The following is a 21,869-nucleotide window of genomic DNA, read 5'->3' on the forward strand; positions in this document are numbered from 1 at the left end:
AAGTCCTGTGTGGATTCCGTGGTACTTCCGTTAAAGAAGTTTTCTTGATAAATCATCAGCTTATTTTACAACAGGACACACATCTGGGTTTAGGAGCCCTGTTTCTTGTGTATATGTTACTAAATCTTTATTCACCAAAAGTAAAATGTCAAATTTCCTCTGTGTTTCTGTAGCACGTATTTGCCAATGAAACGCGTCATTGACATCATGAAAATTTAATATAACTGACATTAGCAAAATCACTAATTAAGAAATAGGGCATAAATACTCCCCGAAACTTGACAGTCTGTTCTATGAAGAAAATTAATTCAGAAGTTTCCTATTTGCATAAACCTCCAGGTCTCATTTTCACAGCTGTTTGTTCTGTCAGCTAGATGGTTGCATTTCAGAATTATTTTAATATAATCGGTGGGAAGTATACCTTTCAACTAAAAATATCATGCTCTGCAAGAAAGATTGTTTGGGGAAAAATTAAAAGTTCCTCAGTTCATCTTGATCTTTTTTCCCTTAAGATAAATGTTTCTAATATAAGAACTTTAACCTTTATGTCGTAAATGATTAATACATTTTTATTATTAAAACAAATTAAAATTCTGTGATTTTTAGATTATCATGAAAATGAAAACGTTGTGTTCTTCCGATATGGAAAAATGTTAGTGCGTGGAGCTTATTTTAGCCAAGAATAGAAGATACTGGAGATACCTATTTTTCATTATCAGCTGAGTATAATACGGGGTTTTAGACATGTACCCAAGCCTGTATAAGACTAAGAAGGTAAACGTTTTAAATACTACAAAATTTCTAAAATTTAAATATCACCTTGCTTGTCTCGGGACATCAGCAATTATTAGATCTTAAGATGTCTTGTACCTGCAATGTTCAAAATGACAGCAGGAATTTGAAGGCAGCAGATCCCAGCCCAGAGGTCCAGGGCTACCGCTTGCTCCCTGCAGGTCTAGGTTAATCGTGTAAGACCTCTGAGCACCAGCAGCAGCTACTGTATGTACAATAATCATCCACGGGGCTATTACTCACGTTGCTCTACATAATGGACAATTAGCTGCTTCGGGAGCTGTGAAGCACCATGTAAATGCTAGTCATGGTTCAGTGTCTCTCCTCATGTCATTTTAATCTTATCCTGAAAGAAATCGCAGGAGACTACACATCCGTGGTTTTTGCCTGCGTGGTCAGTGGCGGTGTTCTCTGTAAAAGTGAACCCAAGCATGGCTGTTGAAAAGAAAAGAGAGGTTTGGGTACACCTACAGACATTTCCAGGATGAGAGGAAGATACACGGACTCTTACAAATGGGTTTCTGCCATCTTTCCTTTTACTCCGGAAATTATATTTAAGTGTAGGCTCTACTTAAAGTAATTTGCTGCTGGAGTAGGCATAACGTTCTGATGCCTGCTTTGCTTCTAATTACATTCAAGCTCATTTTGACATTTAAGGCCAATTACTTCCGTCCTGATTCAGTAAGGCTTTTCCATGGTGGTCTGAAATTTGACCAATAAAGAGACTTCCCCCACCCTTTTTTATTCATTTAAATGGAATGCTTGGCAACAGCACATTTTAGGAATTACAGAAGTGAGATAAATAATATGGGTTCATTTTGGAAAAAAAAAAAAAGCAAAAGAACTGCTTGGTCTTTTTTGTCAATATAAAAGGCAGTCACAGAATTAATTAAAACCTCCAGTTTCAACCTTTATTTCTTTCTCAGGGACAAGGATTAAGGTGTGATCATTTTATAGGGAGATTGGTATTTTAAGCATTTCACTTCTACTAACAACAAAAGTAATTGGTTTCAACAGATCTCGAATTCCAGAAGAGTTCCTATAAAGAGAGAGATCTACGTGGCTCTAAAACCTTTACCATTTAAAAGTCACTTGTAACTAAACTTTCCAGAACAGGGCACTGCAATAAATCCAGTCAGTGTTTCAGTGTGTTTCCAGATCTCAGTGTATGTGGTAACTCCAAGCACAGACCCTTTTTTACTTAGCTGTCTATTATCAGTCCATTTGCAAATGCTGTGATTTTTACTGTTTATTCAGTAAGTACTCAGATGAATTAACAGCACCGAAAGGCAATTTATCAGCCTCTATTAGTAACAAAACATTTACTCTAGCCTTTTTCTATAATTTATAGGTAAAATATAGTCTGGGAAGATGGCCTGGAAAATACGTTGTATGAAAACAAAGTTTTCGAATTGATGGCCAGTACCAATTAATAGATCATAAAATAGAGACGCTTACAGCTATCAAGGATATTAGGGAATCATTTAGTTCAAAGATAAAATAAAATGATGTCTCCAAAAACAGTCACACTTTCAAAATCATTTATCTAAAAGGAACTGTCTTCTTTAAAAATACAGTTTATCCAGTATAATTTTATATGACTCTGTATATGACATAAAGAGTTTTAAGTCATAGAGACTATATAAGAGATTCTGAAATTTAAACAAGGGTTACTAAGAGAGATTTTTAAATTTTTATTTTAAAATATTACTTCTATGGTGCTTTCATGTTTTTAAAGGCCTCACACATATGCTGTACTTTTGTGTGAGGCCTTTAGAAACATGAAAGCACCATAGAAGTAATATTTTAATAATAACTTATTTTGATTCTCAAAACAGTCTTCAGAGTGACACTGACACATTTCAGGAAGCTTGGTGTCTGGATGGCTCCTTGTTTCATCCAGTGCCACTAAGCAGGGCAGCGGTTTGATCTCAAACTCGAGCCCTATGACTGCAGAGCTAAACACTGGGTTCTTTGCCTCACTGCTCTGCCACTCACAGAAGGTCGAGGTCTTAGGCTCAGCACATTCAGCTTCTATTTTAAATGGCACTCTCAGCTCTCCCCTCTAGGAAGGCCATCTCTTGAGAGTGAGGGCAGAGATGGGGTGGATGAACTCAGGTAGATGACAAGAAGTTTTGGAAAGCTTATGGATGGTCACGGACTCAGCGAAAACAGGGAAGAGCCTTGCTGGACAGTGTTGAGGCCCCTTTGGAAGCCAGGGAGAAGGGAACCTGTTTTCCTAGGGTAACCCTCTCCTCAGAGCAGCCCGATGAAGAGTCAGGCCCATTTATGAGTTGGCATTTTTCCTGAGAGTTGGCCAAAAAGACAGACAGATTGAGATTGGGGAACTGAGGAAAGTGTCACTGAATTGATGGTTGCTGGAATTCCATCGAAACCATTCAAGGAGAAATCTGGAGTAAAGAAATGGCTACCGCCAATGGCTTTGACATTACAGTGCTATGTTTTCACTCCAGATTTCAGATCCAGAGTTTCTGTTTACGGATAACTTAGTTTCACCACAGTAAGTGGTGCTCTTAGAGCTTTTATTTACTATAGTTTTAAAATACATTTAAAAATGTAATTTTTATTGGGATTTTCCCACACCCCAATTCTCCCTAAGACCTTGATCTTGTCAGTCATGATGTTGCCAGCCAACATGTGGTAAGTCCAACATTTACTATTCATTGATGTCATTCTAAATACTACAAATGTGAGGGACACCTGGATGGCTCGGTCAGTTGAGGGTCCAACTCTTGGTTTTGGCTCAGGTCATGATATCACTGTTGTGGGATGAGCCCCACGTCGGGTTCTGCACTGAGCATAATGTCTGCTTCAGATTCGTTCTCCCTCTGCCCGTCTCCCACTCATGCTCTCTCTCTCTAAAATAAACAAGTAAATAAATCTTTAAAAAAAAAATACTACAACTCTGAATAGTTGAGTAAGTTTTAAATAAAAGGAGCTATATAAGATAATAGTAAAGGATCATGACATTAGTGGGTTTTTCAGAGGATACAACTCCTCAACATATTACTGCTTTTTGGGTGGAGAAAAAGAAGTAAGGACATTGAGTAGGTGACTAATTAAGGCAATTAAAACTACAGGAGGTGTCACTTTTGTACTCAGTGAATATCATCAAGTCAAATCCTCTATTTTAGGGTTGACTGGTAGTAAGACACAGCAGGGAAACTCCCCATAAAAAGGTTGAGCCACTATATAAGTTGTCAAATGGATTTCATTTGGAAAGCAAATCTGTTGGAGAGAAAGAGTTCTTGAAACCAGCTAAAGATAGATAAAATAGATGTAAATTACATTGTACCATGAAAGCTGTATGTTTGCCTGTGTGGTACGCTTCACCATGTTTTAAAATGTTTACTGTGTACACTTTTCAAAATAAAATAGGTATCTGTTTTTACATATATCTTAACACAAAAGATAAAAGGCATATTAAGTGCAAAGGAATTTTTACGCCCACACAAAACCTGTACTAGAATGTTTATAGAGCATTATCCACGATAGCCAAAAAGTGGAAACCAATCAAAAATCCATCAACTGATGAACTGATGAAATATGGTCTATCCTTATAATGCAATAACCATTGACAATAAATTGCTGATACACACTACAACATGGATGAACCCTGACCACAGATTGTATGATTCCATTCATAGGAGATGTGCAGAATAGGCCAATTCATACAGACGGAAAGGGTATTGGCTGAAGGCTGCAGTAGGCATGCATTGGCTACATGGAGGTATGCCAATGGGTACATAGTTTTTGAGGGGAAGCAGAGATAATGTTCTTAAGTCAATTAGTGACAATGTTGTACAACTCTACAAATAAACTAAAGCACTTAATTATAAACTTTATTTTTTTTTAAATTAGTTTTAGGAGGAGGGGGAGCAGGAGGTGGAGAGAGAGGATCTCCAATAAGTTCCCCACTGACCGAGAAGCCCAACACGGGGCTTGATCTCAGGACCCTAAGATCATGACCTGAGCTGAAATCAAGAGTCAAACGCTTACCTGACTAAGCTATCCACATGCCCCAACACTTAATTGTAGACTTTAAATGATGTATCTTATGGTATATAGCTCAGTAAATATATATCTCAGTAAAAATATATCTCAGTAAAACTGTTATTTTAAAAAATTCAAAAGAGAATATTTACCCTGCTTCCTAGTTTCTCAGGCCTCCCCATTCCAGTCCCCCAAGCACTAAGTTTATTTTATAGGATTGCAGTCATTTTAAGGGACACAAAAACAGATTTACATATTACAGATGGGATCATACTATATATTGTGTTCACTTTATGTTGACCAAAACCTGAGGTATTTACCTATCCAAATTTTTTTAAGATTTTATTTATTTATTTTTTAATTTTTATTTTTTTAATTTCTTTTCAGGGTTCCAGAATTCATTGTTTATGCACCACACCCAGTGCTCCATGCAATACGTGCTCATCCAGCTTTTTAAGAATATTTATTTTTTTAACCTAACTTAATATCCACACATACTCAAAGCCCAAAACATGCATTGGGGTATCAAGTTATCAAAGGGCACCCATGTTATCTTTTTAAAGGGTTATAAACTGCTTTGTAAGGCCTGAAGAGAGACTTATAACCTGTTTACTTCGGTATAGGGTAATACTGTTGCTTTTCTTTCACCTAACTAGAAGAAGGTCCATCAGAAAGAGATTCAGGGTCAGAATGAATCCTTGGAGCCTTTAGAGAGAAAAGGATGTACTGTCATGGATGAACCCATCTCTGCCATCAATACTTCAGTGTGGGCCCTTGGCCCTGGTGGAAGCCTGGTCCAGGGGATATTGTTCATCCCATCTGTGGTCGACACGCCAGGCTATTAGTTGGAATAAAAGAGAAGCTATGAAAATACTTTCTTATTTCTCCCTCTTTGGTGGTCTTATTTTTACTCAAGTCCCCCAGTCTCAATTTATGACCAAAAAGGATAGTACCAAAATGTAGGGCTACTTGGAGGGGAAATTGCTGGCTGTTTTAGTGGTGATATCAGGGAACGTTGAGAATAAATGTAGAACTGAGACCTTAAGCAGGATTTCCTCACAGGCTGACTGCAGGATGTAAGGAAAGGAGAAGAACCAAGAATATCTGTGAGATGATTGGCCTGAGTAATTTGGACAACGGAGCTGTCATTCTTCTGAGATGGGAAGGAGACAGAAGAAACAGGTTTGGAGAATAGGGCATAGAGAGTTTGATGTGGAACATCTAATTCCCGCTTAAGACACATCCAAATGGAAACAAGGAGTTGATTCCAGGTGTGGGACTAGAGAGGGTATGGAAAGGCATTGGAATGAGTGAGACCAACTAGTTAGTGAGTATTGAGAGGCAAAAAAGAGATGGAGGACCAAGCCCTGAGACTCTGCAGCTTGGAGAGATTAATCTGGGCAATACCGGCAAAGGAGCCTGAGAAGGGCTGACAGTGAATTTTGTGGCTCTCCACTGCAGTGCTTGGGCCCTTCAGTGACCCCAGGACCATTTTCTCTGATCTTAGATGTGTTTTCTCTTGCATCAGCCCTGGAAGAGTTTGCCTTGTCACCCTTCTGCCTTGGGACGTTCACCCTGTACTCTGGCCTTGCCCTTTGTTTTGTTCCCCCTTACCTGAGGTATGATATGATGTACTCCAGTTAGAAAAGGTGCTCCCTGTGCCAGGGATTTTCACAACCTTTCTTCTCCACTCAATGAACATCACTTCCATTTCTGCTCTGTGTTTTCTCTCCTACTTAACTTCTGTTCATTCAGAGATTTTTTGCCTCCTTGGATTTTCAACATGCTCATAACTCAGCCTTCCTTAATGATCCCTCTGGCTCCTACTGACCTGCATAGCTAGTCCTCCGTTGTTCACCTCCAGGAGCTACTGCTAACACGGTGATTTTTCTCTATAGCTTCCACTGGAGGTCATCCATTGGCAATGTTTTTGATTGGGTTAGCTCTTTTCTGATGGGGCAGAGTTGTTTACTGCTGATCACCTTAAGGGCAACGGACCATTTTCTGCTTTACAACTCATCCCTGATTCAATTAGTGCAGCCAAGCACCTCCAGTATGAAAGGGACTGACCTGTATAGTGGTATTTAATATGGGAAGAATCAAAAAGTAAAAGCACTTGTAGGGGCTCCTGGGTGACTCAGTCCAACCCAGGAGTTAAGTGACCAACTCTTGATTTCGGCTCAGGCCACATATCAGTGCGGTGAGATCAAGTCCCTCATCAGAGCTCGGGAGCTGGGCTTGGGGCCCACTCCTTAACATTCTCTCTCTCTCCCTCTCTCTCTGCCCCTCCCCCACCCCACTTGCATGAACACACATACATGCACTTTCTCTCTCTCTCTCTAAAAAATAAAACATAATAATTCTTTTAAAAAGTCAAAGCACTTGTAAACAAAGTTGTTTACTCCTATTTATATCAGTAGGTTTGGACTTGAGGGGTAAAACAGCAAAATCACAGACCCTCTGTCCCTAAAACCAAAGGAAACAAAAAGAACGGTTAATCATCAGTCAGAAAAAATTACACCAGCAAAAACCACACAAAGTCAAGGCCACAATTTTGTGCCATTATTTTTGAATAGCAGCTACTAGGAAGGAGGAAGGAAAGGGGGGACAAACAGAGAGAAAATCATAGAGGATGAACTCTCTATGCTCATGCCTTAAGGCTGTTTTTCAGATGTTGAGAAGAAAATAAATTGGAAAAGCAAATCCTAAAACATGTACTCATCTCCCTCAACTTGAGGAGACCAGGCCATGGGAACATGCATAGGCCTGGAAAAAGACAACGAGGAACCCCCAAATATAGAGATGACTTGTTCCAGCTCTTGTGCCAGAGAAAATAAAATGCTAGGTCTTACTATTTTATTTTTCCCATTTAGGAAGAAAGCTTGAAAGTGAAAGCAAAATAATCATAATTCCCAAAAATGAATTATCTTCCATAATAAAATTTTAGCACAATGAGACTATGAAGAGGAAAGAAGGAAACAAAAGCCACAAGGGGACAGGTGGCCCTTGGGGAAGGGTGGTAAGGAGAGTCCCTCTTGCCCTCTCCCTCCACACAGAGAACCCAAACAGGCAGAATCAGGCTGTTTGCCCCACCCCTGGAGACAGTGGGGAAAGCCGGTGAATGGGAAGGTGCTAACACCTGGGACTGATTGGCTTTGGCAGCAGGAAAGATTTCTGGGCCCTATCTGAATTGAAGAAATATCTGAAGCTTGATATTCCAAGCATAACCTCCCATAGCCCTAGCAAATATTTCTGTCCCTGCAGACCCCTCTCCTCAAACCAAGACGCCAAAACAGAGAGAAGAAAACCTAGCTGACATTGAAACAGGACTCTCATGAGTGGGGAAGAGATTCTGGGATGACTTTCTGATGCCATAATGGAGAGAACAAAAGATCTAGATAAGGAAGTTAAAAACAAGGTTTCTGACAACTGTGGAGCAGATTTAAAAAAACAATTAGTCTAAATTAAAGTAAGTGGTAAGAAGACCCCCAAGAAGAATATCTGAGAGTAAGAGTCAAATGGTTTGGAGGTAATTGAAGGCTTCAGGAAGAAATAAATAAATAAATAAATAAATGATCCCAGGGTCCCGGGACCAAGCCCCGAATTGGGCTCCCTGCTCGGCAGGAAACCTTCTCCCTGTCCCACACCCCCTGCTTGTGTTCCCTTTCTCACTGTGTCTCTATCAAATAAATAAATAACATCTTAAAAAAAAAAGAAAGAAATATGCGAAAAACAATCAGAAAATCTCAACCAAAACTAAACTAAACTAAACATTGTGTAAGTAAGCAAAGATTCAGATAAAGTTCATGAAACTGTGCCAGATTCTGAGCAATTAGTAAACAGTGAGAAATAGAGCCACTCAACCTGGACCATTTTCCCTCTGGCACCATACAGGTCACACTTTGGAGCCCTGGAGGGGGAAGAACAGTCTGAGAACATTACCGTGCTCAGCAGTGAACAGTATTTCCATGGTCAACATATTGACTCTCAATGTGTTGATTATCAATGTACTGACAAGCGTGCAAGACCAGTTAGGACTGAAAAACAGACTTAAGCATATAGCTTGTGCTTATTATTCATTAAGAAACCATCCTCAAGTTCCTTTACTCTGCAATATTTTAATGATATGGCATCACCTTGATTAAATTTTTGAAAAGTATAATCAGCTTAACAAGAAATGTGTAGCAATCATATAGGAAGAAATACTTGTTCAGAATTATGAATAAAAACTTAATAAATGGAAAGAAACATTTCTATGAGATTGGTGAATAAGAATACCAATTTTTCTTGGACTAATGTGATCTCAACAAATAAAACAAGATATTTTGAGGAATTAATATATACAAATAATTAAAAGAATTCTGAAAACAAAAGTTTATGAGGGGCAGGTAGGAATTCTAGCAGTTATTAAAATAAATGTACAATTTGCTAGATAATTTGGAGGTGAGATTGATGGAAAGCAATAGAAATGTAGAAGTGGAGCTGAAATTATATGACTATTTGCCATATGATAAGGGGGGTATTTTAAATTAGGGAAAAGATTTTTTTTTCCACTTACATTGTGCTGAGTCAGCTGATCACCTATTTGAAAGAAAAATAATATTAATTCCTATCTCACTTCTTATACCTAAGTAAATTCCAGATTTAGACTGATTTAAATAGTGACTTCTGGTTCAGCATATTAGACATAATAAAATGAGGAAACTAAAACTACTTCATGAAAGTATGTGGGTACATACTAGTCTAATATTCCAGTGAAAGGTTTTTTTTTTAACTTAGATAAAAGAATAGCAAATTAAACCACACAGAAATTTAAAATTGATGTTTGCAAAAATATAACAAATGGATAGAGGAAAATACATTAAACATATATAACAGATAATAGGTGAGTCTTCTTAATTTTTAAAGAGCTGATAGAAACCTATAAGGAGGAACAAAAGGTCCACAGGCTAGGAAATTGGCATTACAGAACAACAGATGGCTGGAGAAAAGGGAGGACTTCCTCCAGGCCTTTGTTCCTTGCCCCTTTTCCACCATTTACCTCGTACTCATTTTCATCATGACAGTCACTTGCCATCATTTTCCCCAAACAGTTCTTGCCTCACCCAAAAAGGGATACATTGGTACTTCTAACTTGCACCTTGAAACTTTACCATAGATCTCTTATACACCATATTTTTCCATTTTGCTTTTTCTTAGCATTGGTCATTTTCATTGTTCTATCACTCTTGATTATGAAGAAACTGTGTCTTCCTCATCTCAATCCCTGACACCTCAAGCCCTAAGAAACTGCTAACAATCCCCATGTTTAAATAAGTAAGCTAAGAAGAACTTCAGGGGACACACATTCTGTGTGTCACACTGTGTGACACAATGTAAGTGTCCTTGAGTTACATCTCCATCGTCGGAATCTAAATCTCTGGATAAAATCTCAACAGAACTGACATAGCAGGCTTTAGGCAAGGCACCAGTTAGTCTTCAGCCTGTGAGAGAGGTACTTCATGGCCCTCCTTTTCATTGTTTATCCACATAAGCAGCTAGAAACACACGCATTGTAACAAAGCATTGCTCTCAAATACAATTCACAACATCTTACAGGTGGCTAAACTGTACAGAAATGAGATTATTTTTTCTTCTGAGACTCTGAAAAGAGTAGAAGAGAACCCCAGTGTTCTTGCCCACATTGCTTCTCTGCCAGCAACAGATTACAATCCCATAACTCCGCGCTCCCAAGCATTTACTGAATGCCTAATAGCTGAGTATTCATGACAGCTAATGCAGTGGATGAAAACAAATTAATTTGGTTGGTGCCCAAGGCAGTTGAAGGGTACACCTGCATTTTTTGGTTTCTCAGTACTGAGAATAGATGTTGGATTCGATCACAAGCTTGCCTGTCATTTTGGGGGAAAGAAATCCTTGTTTGGGGAAAGAAAACTTCCCTTTACACTGGTGGGTGTTTTGATCTTCCCCTATTGCTGTTGAGTCTTTAGGATGTACACACACTTTCACACTGGTGACATCTTCATTGAAGGCAATACAGCAGTCTGATATTTTTATGTGAATCATCTTTAGAACCTGTGTTCCTTGTCTTTGGATGTAATAAATACTCAACAGAAAAAAAAAAAAAACACAGAAAAAAAAAAATTGCCCTCAATGATAAGTGTTGGCATACTTATGATGTTAAATGACGTGTTGCAAAGTCTTCTGAAGCATTTTTAAGATGAGTTAGAGCTAATATTCTCTTGGGCGCCCTGGCAGGGAAGGTTTTATATTGTCCTTGACAACGCTGAGTTCAAGCATCAGTAACAGCATACTTCGGACTTTTGTGAACAAGATACACTGTAGGGTAATGAGAGTATAGAAAAACTCAAGGAGATGTTAAGTGTTTCACACATAGACAAAGGATAAGCAGAAAATCATATCTCCTCATACAAGAATCATTTAACAATTAATCACTCCTTTGCTCAGATGGGTCCACTATGTGTCAGGCGTTTAATGGCCTCTTCTACAACAGTTGGTTTGAGTGTTCCTAGCAAAACAAACTGCTAAGAGAGCTTACTGTGTAGGATTCAGCCTGGAAAGTAGCAGATTCAAGACCTCACTGAACACAGAATGCGGTGCTTGGAAAAGGATTTAATTTGGAGTCATAGCGACTCGGTGTGAATTGTTAGTGTCACACATTAGTAGAGTGACCTTGGCTAATCATCTCTCATCTTTAAGCCTCATTTTCTTTAATTTCAAAAACAAAGAATCAGAGTAGTTTATCCGCAGTGTCCATTTTGTCTCTAAGATCCTTTCAGGGTTACAGGGTCCTATTGGTCTCTGTATTTCCCTGGGCCTTATTTCCTGGGATCTGAGAGCCCAGTTTACACCTTCATTTTACTAAAGCCTATAAAAACATTTTTAATGAGTCACTAGATTCCAATTATCACTTTTCCCAGACATCATCATCATCGTAAATCCTCATTAAGAAACACTTATTGACCACTAATGTATACAAGATCCACAAATCAGAGCTGTACATATAACCCTATATTTAATAAGGAAAAACTTGTAAGAACGGAACTAACCAAAGATCTTGGCAGAGAAAGTATGAGTCTCTTAGCTTGGCTGGATTCTGTTGGAATGCTCTATTATCTATGTACATATGTATTTATTTATTTATTTATTTATTTATCTATTTATTTATTTATTTAGGTCTTGGCCCCTTTCATGGTCTTGACTCTGTACCTTGAAAATAAAAGAAAAAAATCATGAAAAATGTGTTTGTCTTCATTAAGTTGCTCAGTATGGCAGTATCATTTAGAAATATTTCTTTCTTGGGACATCTGAGTGGCTCTGTTGGTTAAGTCTCTGCCTCTTGATTTCGGCTCAGGTCATGACCTCAGGGCTGTGAGATCAAGCTCAGTTGGACTCCACACTGAGTGTGGAGCTTTCTTGAGATTCTCTCTCTCCCTGTCCCGCTTCACCCCCTCCCCCATTAAGAAAGAAAGAAGGGAGGGAGGGAGGAAAGAGAGAGAAAGGAAGGAAGGAAGGAAGGAAGGAAGATTTCTTTCTTTCTTGAGGAGTCTCTGGTTTTTAATAAAACTGAAATAATTTGATAGATGGGTACTATAAAGGTAAAATTAAGGGTATTATTCCTATATGCCTTTAGATAATCAAATGCAATTCTCTATAAAAATAAGTTTCACTTAGCAAAATAAAAATACAGTTACCTGTTGGAAATGTTCAATCTTAGCTTGCTTATAGAGGAAAAAAAAAAAAAGAAAGTCAAATAAAAAGAGGTCCTGGTTTTTTTTTAAAAAGTTACTCAATAGTGTTTTCCCACCCACAAGGCTAATTTTAATACAGGGTGATCATTTTAGTTTTCCACACTGAAAAGTTAGATATCAGGCTTTTCGGATCTTCAGTTCTGAGCTGTTTCCCGTCTGTTGCATTAAGGCTGTTCTTCCCCTGACCGGATCAGGTAAAAATGAATAATGTTGACACCGGAGTCCTCTTCCACCGAACACCAGCTTTAAACTGCGTGCCCGCCCGAGCAGGTGTCTCACACCTCTGTTGTCTTCCTCTGCAGGCATTTATGTCCATGTTCCAGATCCTCACCCAGGAAGGATGGGTAGACGTGATGGACCAAACTCTGAATGCTGTGGGCCACATGTGGGCTCCTGTAGTGGCCATCTATTTCATTCTGTACCATCTCTTTGCCACTCTGGTGAGTTTAGCATTTCATTTCACTTCTCTCTTAGAACCGTAGTGGGATGACCATCAACGGGCGTCAGTGGCCTAGTTTCCATTTCAGAACAAGGGCCAGAGAACCCAGGTACATAGTCGGACCAGATGAGGTCCCTCCCAGTCTCAATTCCTATGAATTGAGCTCCTGGAAGAACACTAGATTTCGGATCTGAAAAAGGGGTCTCCATCAGATACAAGTGTCCACATGAGGGAAAACAAGACGAGACAAAATGGGAATCCCACCTTCGTGCGCCTGTTTCCCCATCTCTGAGCATTCTCACTCTCCGTAATTTAAGAATCAAGCTGGCCTACATCATTAGGATTGCTGCCATTATTATCATTTATCATGTAGAGGCAAGATCTCCGGTGTCACTTCCTTTTCCAAGCTGAGACTAAACTGAAGTCAAGGCGAAGATCTCAGGGTACAGTGACAATTGAACTCCGTGTTTTGGGGCTCTGACGGAAAGAAACGCATGAGAGAAAAATTAAAACTCAGAGCTTCAAATATTGTAAAAAGCGTCATGAAAATTAAATACCAAAACCCAGGAAGAATTGACTTCTGTCACATAGCAGATTTTTTTCTTTTCAATGCATTTCTATTAAGCAGAAAGGAAAAAAATGTGAAATGTGGCCTTGATGTATGAAGGGCTGTGATTCTCAGGTCTTTTAATGTGATCCTCAGGTCTTTTCTCCTTATAATAAAAGCGTGCATAGTTAAGAAGCTAACGTAAGCTCTATTACGTTAGAAGTTCCCAGGTAAGAATGAAAAATGCTATCCTTTATCAGAAACACATGAAATTCAAAAAACAAAACAAAAAAACAAACAAAGAAAAGAAACCCCTGCTATTATTTATTGAGAAGCAAAATATTTTATAATTTTATTCTTAATATTTGGAACAACCAAGGTAGGTAATGCTCCCGCTTTACAGATGATGAAACTGAGGCTCGGTAGAGTTAAGAAATTTGCCCAGTGCCAGATAGAGTGTAAATGCTGGAGCCAGAATGTTCCCACGTCTTCATGATCTCACAGCCTGTGGTCATTCGGCCATCTCGCTGTTTGCTTAGATCGCGATGTCTCCACTGTCCCTGAAAATGTCTTCATGGAGTCAAGCTCTGCCAAGAGTCCCTAAAATAAAACAAATTTCAAGTGAGTGCAAAGGTCCCTTCCAATTCTGAATATGAACCATGTACGTGCTTCAGAAACTAGATGTGTTCAAGGTTGCATTTGCTATAAACAGAGCCTTTCTTTCAAAACTGAGACACAGCCGTCAAGCAGTGTGTGGGGACGCATGGTTATGAGGCGTAAGGGTCTAGGTTCAAGCAGTAGAATCACATGGAAGTAGTTTTGGCTTTTTTTTTTTTTTTTTTTTTTTTTTTTGCATAGGTTGACTTTTCAAATATGCACAAAAGGAAAGAACATTCAGCAGGGGAAACGGACCCCCGGCTTCCCCAGTGAAATCTTCCCGTCCTGCATGACACATGGCCCTGAGCACTTTTCATCCTCCTTTCCAGACCTTTAAGTCTCTGACATTAATTCACTCACTCATTTACTCATTCATTCACTCACTTATGAAGTCAACTGTTTTATTAAGCATCTACTTTGTGTTTGAGTTCCTTTAAAACTATAGAATAGCTTGGAGACTATTAGTCATGGGTTCAAGGTAGGAGAGAGATGATTGAAATCATCCGTGAATGGTAATAATCTATCTAATTTTTTTCTATTGAAACAGTATACTTGTTTGCTATTCCCCTGGCAGATTTTTCACATAGATTTAATCCTTTAGTGAGAGTCTCACACGATATGAAAGCAAGAAGGAAAATGATTCAGTCTAGTAAGCCGTTTACCAAAGTAATATTTTTTCAAGTGAACTTCTACAGAGATCACTAATACAATGAAATAAAATATTAAATCTGGTGCATTGACTTCTTGGGCAGTCTCAATTTTCCTAATGGGGCCAAAACCATGGCACTGACAGTGGAACACTAAAGTATTTCCAAGGACTCTCAAAGGCTCACCTGTGCTCCTAGGAATCCACAGAGCACATCTGGAAAGCCCATACATAATTCTGCCTTTTCATTCTACGGAGTCAAGTATCTGCCCAAAATTTTATTTTAATTTTTCCATCATGATTTTGAAAAAGAGGTTCTAAGTTAAAACTATAAATTGAAATAATGTCTTCTTTTATTCATAACCTTTTCCAAATCTGGAAAGCAGTAAGGGCACTTTGGGAAATGAGGTGGAGTACAGCTACTCCACAGCTGTAGAGTTCAAAGCCCAGGTTCAGGTTCTAGTCTGCTCGTCCAAGATGGGTGGCTTTGGAAGAATTAAACAACTTCCCTGACATCTCTATCATGTTGTCTCTGAAGGTGAGGACAATAATGCCCCACGTGCCTACTTTCTACAATTGCCCTCTCCAGGTGAGCTGTAGTTTTGAGGATGTTTTAGCCGGGGAATGTGAGGGTGATCACAACCATCTCCAACTCTGCGTTTAAATAACATGGTGTGTGCATTTAAAGGCATGCCTTCATAAATGCTAAACATTGATTATATTGGTTCAGATGCTTTTAATTTATAGAAGTAAAGTATTATTGATCAATCTTAAGCGTCATTCGTGCCCCTTCCCGGACTGATTCCTTCATTGTTTTAATCTTTCCTCCTTTTCCCACACCTCTTCTTCCAGACAACGACTAGGATGCCTTTGGTCTGAACCCTATCTTCCAGTTTTAAATCATATTTTACTGCATTTAACATGCTAATAACTATAGGAAGACTTATTTGGTTTAATATTAACACAAGCAACCACTAAATCATACACATAGATGATAAGGCGCACGCCAGTTTCAGAGTTGTTAAAATGTGAAAATAAATGAGTGTCTTAAAAAACCAATGAAGTACAGTAGTCTCTCACATATATGTGTGTCCATTAAAAACAGATAGTGCCTTAAATTTAAGGTTATGATCTACAAACATTTTATACTATTAGTTTGTAAGATTCATATTAATTTTCTACTTTGAGAAGGCTCTGCCCCAGTGCCCCAATGGCCGTCCCTAGGGGAGATGTCCTTGCACACTGTTCTCCCTACTATGACCACACACCATGCTGACCTGATTTATACCTGATCATTGTTTTCCTCCTTAAAATCATTAGTAGCGACAATTTTCAGAATAAATGGTATCCAATTCTACATACATTCTCAGTTACTTTCGTCACCAAAGACTGTCTTTGCAATCCTTTCTTCTTAATGCATATAAAGTCCATCTGGTCATTATTCTATGTAGTTAGGAATATACGGAATATAACGGACTATGCCATATTTGTTTATCAGCCCCTCCTAGTGGAATGTTTTGCTCTCATGGTGTTGCAACTAATACGTTTGTACGTTGTGTCCACTTGTGTGAGAGTTTCTCTAGTATCGATGCGGGAAGGTAGAGTTCAGGACCCTCTATCCTGCCCAGAGAGCTCTGTAGCATGGACTGTGAGCCCATATTTCAAATCTGGTCGGCAGGCTTTCTTTATACAGCTGGTGAGCCAAGAATGGTTTGCGCATTTTTAAATTAATATATAAGTCGCACAGAATACCATCAGTGTTGTCTCTTGGCCCTCTCAGCCTAAAATATTTACTGTCTGGGCCTTCTATTGGCCGACCCCTGTTCTCAGGCAAGCGGCACTAATTCACCCTCTCAAGTGCTGAGAATCCCTGTGTGATGTTCTAACTTCTAGTTGATACCGTTAGACTGAAGGTTTTGACAGTCTCATGAGTTGGACGGTAATATCACTTGGCCTTAAGCTTGCATTTTTGCATTTCAGTAATTGTTAATAAAGGAGCACTTCTTCATGAATTTACTGGCCATCTTCGTGATTCTCGCAATTGCACTGTGTGCTTTACCTGTTTTCCTAAAGGTTAGTTTGTCCTTTTAAAATGCATTCCTTGGAGGGGCACCTGGGTGGCTCAGTGGGTTAAGCCTCTGTCTTCGGCTTAGGTCCTGATCCCAGGGTCCTTTGGTCTGAACCTATCTTCCAGTTTTAAATCATATTTTACTGCATTTAACATGCTAATAACTATATAGAGAGCCCCTTACTGGCTCTCTGCACAGCAGGGAGCCTGCTTCCCCCCCCCCCCCCGCCTCTCTGCCTACTTGTGATCTCTCCCTCTCTCTGTCAAATAAATAAATAAAGTCTTTTAAATAAATAAATAAATAAATAAAATGCGTTCCTTGGAGTGGTACATAGCCTCGGGACAGTAATCCCATAGTGCTGGCAATCCCACAGGTGTTGCAAATCTCTCTGAGGCAGCCTTTTATTTCCAAGTGTCCGTGAGGGCTTTTGGTATTACATTTTGACGTGCTCAAGATGATCATTTTTTCACTTATGGTCAATATTTGTTCCGGATTCATGCTTAAGAAACTCTTTCACACCCTGAGGCAGTAAAAAATACTCTCCTCTGTCTTCTAATCGTTTTAAATCTCTGCCTTCCTCTGTTAGGTCTTTAAGTAATCCTAACATACTGTTTGCATGTATTGTGAGCCAGATAAAATACACTGTTGCAATAAAGCTCAAATTGGTTTTTCTCAGCCAAATTTATGTGAAGTTTTTATGTTGTGAGATAATTAGTCAGGTTCCCTGATTGTGACATCTCACGCCAAAAGTTTAACTACCCAGATTGTTATATTTACGAGTGATTTTTTTTAACGAGAACTAATTAATTCAGTGAAAGAAAATACCTCATACAACTAAATTAAATCTGATAGTTCCGCTTCCAGACTATGCTGCCCCAAAAGACTTGTCACTTCCCCAGTTCACTGGAGATTTTGCCTGGAGTGTGACCAGCAGTTGCTCGGCTTTTCCTGATACCCTCCAACCCACAGGCACCGTGAGGGGGTCCATGAAGTTAGCTCCTTCTGATTCAACCCGGCTTTCCTGAATCTTAGCTCCTGGTCTAAGCACCAACCTACTTCCTGGCCAGATTGGACAAGAGCTTAATCCCTGCCTTTCTGAGCCTATAACTGGTACAGAAGTAGCCAAAAAACACAAATCAACCAACCAACAGATAAAACCTGTCATTCAAGACCTCATGACCCAAGGGATAGAAGGCTGTGGTTGGCTGTGGGTTCCGTGTCACATAAATGAATTTCTGATTCTCAGTCATCCAGCCCTGCCTGATCTGAAACAGTTAAAATATTGACAGTAAACGGAGACGGTTTGTGGGCTGACAGATCAGTATGTGGAGAGAGACCACAGGCCCCTGAAACATACCCACCACATTCCCTTAAAAACTGAACACCTAGAAGTTAAAATCTCCATTCCATAAGCTTGTCTTTGGGCTTGAACTTCATTAAAATGAGCATTTTTCTTAAATTGTATGCTTCCTTTTGCAAAATACTACAAAGTATTTTAAGCCAATCGCGTGGTGGGGGTGGGGAGATGTCCACATAAATACACAAGCTCTGCTTTGTTTTTTATCCACACTGGCCCAGTGGTGCCGCACAACCCAGGGAGTTTCTGATTGAGTCTTTTCAAGGACAGGCATATGCCAAGCAGCAAAACAAGGAATAAAAAAAAAAAAAAAAAAACATTTGGCTGCAGTTTGGTTCTGAAATAAAAAACAGCAGGCTATTCCATCGCCCCCTGGGGACACCAATTTGTCAGCCCACAATGAAAATCAAGCTTAAGTGTATAGCAAATGCATATTCATAACCATTATCTATTGTCTCTTTAAAATATCTCTCCCATCGCCAGGTATGTATTGTGTATTCTGTCCTGACTGATTGCAGTTTGCTGAGTGCTTGTGAAATTCATCTTTTCCCCCACTTTTGCCAATGATTAGGGGATAAGGGCTGTGGAAGACTTACTTATCCAGTTGAAAGACTCTATTTTTTTTTCCCCTCAGTGTTTTTCCATTTATTATTGTTTCAAAGGAAAGCCCTGTGATGTGAATACTGAAAGAGAGAAAATGTAATTAAGCGTTCATTGTGGATAGTCTTTTTGTTACCTTTGAAGTGCTTAAATTAACACAGCAATCTCTTGATTTTGCTTCTGTGGCGACAGCTTTCTGCGAATAGTCATATTTTGCTGACAAAAATGGGCTTCCAAAGTGTAAATTAAATAACTTGATTTTCTAGAATTCATTTAAAAGTGCATCTGTGTTGAACACATCCCATTTTACATTGCTCTGATTACATTTGACTTTTTGTTGACCTGTGTAAAAAACGAGATTGTTTCCAACCACAGCTCGCAAGACAACTTAGAATAGTGTGATTCTAAGTGGTAAGAAGGAAAAAGAAAAACTCGGGATTACAGGGTGTTGCCCAGAGGCCTGCTGTGCTTCTACGGTATGCTTGAAAATAATTTTTAAAAAAGAATTCTTAATGAAGTTCACTGTAGAGAGGGGAATAAGATTAAAGGTGACATTTCAACTAATGGGCTGTCGTTAAGCTGTATCGTGAGGGAAAGAAAGTAGTAAAAGTAAACTTTAAAGAAAAAGTGGGAAGGGGAGGTGTATGCAAAACAAGGACATGACTGTACGCAGAGTTCAAGAGAATGAAAAAATATAGGTAGAGATTCTCAGTCAAGAAAACCCCTTCTCAAATGGTAAGACCACCATCTTCCCCAATAAACTGTGACTTTCAACAGTCTGAGTCACGCTGACCCAAACGTTGAGTGTTAGGTACAGAGGATGAACGGTCACATCCCAGCAAAACTGGAGGGAATAATGAAATGGGGAACACACCTGCTTCTGCGTTCTGCAGTCTACCCAACCGTGCTGAGATGGGTTCTGGGCAAAAGGAAGGAAGACAGATAATTGCCTGTGGTTGAATGACTAAAACTTAAAACATTCCAAATTTCTCGCAAACTCTTAGCTCTGGAGAATCTGACTTTTTCAGTAGAGTGTGTGGAGTGAGACGAGTATTAAGAGAAGAAAAGACGGTTTTTAAGATTTTGTGGTGGCTGAACACCTATTAAGACAGTGGGCCAGGAACCGTATCGAACCTGGAAACAGATCTCCCCAAATCCTCTAAGTTGGAGGGTCCGAATCCACCAATATGTTGGAATGTCATTCCTAAACGTTCTAGGAACAAGATTTGCCAGATTTCCAGGGGTTTGACATGTGGCATTTTCCCCACTAAGTGCATTATCAAGACTAAAAAATATCTTGAGAATGGACTTTATAATCTTAGCAAACTCGAGGAATTAGGTACCTCTGATATTTTAATAGTTACTCTACACTTTTTCACTGAAATTCACCAATTTCATTTCAAAATTCATTTCAAAATTTTCATTTCAAAACTGCATTTGAAAGGATGTATCAGAATGTATCAATATTGGTCATAATATGAGGAAGTGGATAGAGTACATCAGTTGTCTATTACATAGTAGAATACTTGGGCTGCATATTAATACAATGGAATGTTATAGACCTGTTAAAAGTAGATACTAGCCAAAGTGTAAAAATATATATAACATATATATATACATGAATTTTTTTTAAGCATTGCACGAATTAAACACCACTGTGTTGCAAGTGTAAGTGTATCTTAACAAAGCTCAAGAGGAAATGAAGGGCTGGACCGTTAGCCTCTTTCTTCCCTGAAAGTGTATCATTGTGATGTAGTATTCTGTGCCACATTATAAATTCACATATTATGTAAATCTATATATTAAAAAAAAAAGCAGAGCATAATTTAGAATTATGGCCAAGAGTAAGGGTAAAAGCGTTCCGTGGAAATAATGAAGCTTTTGTGATGCTATGCGGTGGGTTCCTGTAAAAAATATTTATTAGGGGCACCTGGGCAGCCAGTGAGTTAAAGCCTCTGCCTTCGGCTCAGGTCATGATCCCAGGGTCCTGGGATCGAGCCCTGCATTGGGCTCTCCGCTCATCAGGGAGCCTGCTTCCTCCTCTCTCTCTGGCTGCCTCTCTGCCTACTTGTGATCTCAGTCTGTCAAATAAATAAAATCTTAAAAAAATTATAAAAAATATTTATTATATCAATAACATCTTAATATAAACCCGTGAACCACACGTAATGACGATAGAAAACCTTTAGGGACAGCAGCCGTGACGCCTGTAGGTAAACCCTGAAGGTGAGGCTCAGACGTCAGTGTCTGGGTTAAGAATCTTCGTTCACGACCATTACCTCGGCTTTCTATAAAAACAGAACAGATAAATGGGGAAAACAAAACAAAACGTTGAGAGAATCTGGGAACGGTCCTTGCTTCCAGAATGAGGACTTGTCCCCCACTCCTGTGACTTCTGGGGGGCAGGAGTGGCCAACACCCAGACCGGCTTGCATCGTCCGCCCAGCCGGGCACGGCCCCGGTCTGTGGGCGAACAATGTGTCTTTGGCAACAAGTACATTAAACCTGACGGCGGCGGAGCAGTCAGCGTCCCTTCACTTCTGTTCCTTAATCGCAGCGGCGAGGGCCGCCCTATCGGAGTGTGAGACAGAACTGCGAAGTAATTCTCACCTCCTTGCAACTGCAGCAGCGAATCCTGCCTCTCCCGCGCCTTCTATTTCCGATCCAAACAGGCCATCAAAGCCAGACTTCCGTCACCCCCGTATCCCCGTGCTCGGCGACAGGGACCCAGCTCAGAGTCCACGTCCAGCTGGAGCTCCGGGAGGAAGCCCAGGTTGCCCACAGATTTTTAAAGATGATTTCTGTGGGTGCCATCGCGCCGTCAGGTTCATGAAGCCCTGCTGCCGAAACATGCACGGATATTTGCTGAAGGAACTCAAGTTTAATGATTTTTGAAAACAAACTTGAAATTCTCTCCTATTATTCGTGAATGTGTTGCCCAGACCCCTTCCCAGCTGCTTCATTCTGTAGACATGG

The 21,869-nt window shown here is 39.5% G+C and overlaps 1 protein-coding gene across 3 annotated transcripts in view; it reads left to right on the plus strand.

The window, feature by feature from the left end:
* Positions 1–21,869, plus strand: part of NALCN (sodium leak channel, non-selective) — a 313,018-nt gene that overhangs the window by 176,057 nt on the left and 115,092 nt on the right. For all 3 annotated transcript variants that reach the window (XM_032314978.1, XM_032314979.1, XM_032314980.1), the window contains one exon: positions 12,881–13,018. In XM_032314978.1, coding sequence (XP_032170869.1) covers positions 12,881–13,018 — 138 coding nt within the window. The remainder of the gene's footprint in view (positions 1–12,880; positions 13,019–21,869) is intronic.

This window comes from Mustela erminea, chromosome 15 (assembly GCF_009829155.1).
Source record: "Mustela erminea isolate mMusErm1 chromosome 15, mMusErm1.Pri, whole genome shotgun sequence".
Lineage (NCBI taxonomy): Eukaryota > Metazoa > Chordata > Mammalia > Carnivora > Mustelidae > Mustela > Mustela erminea.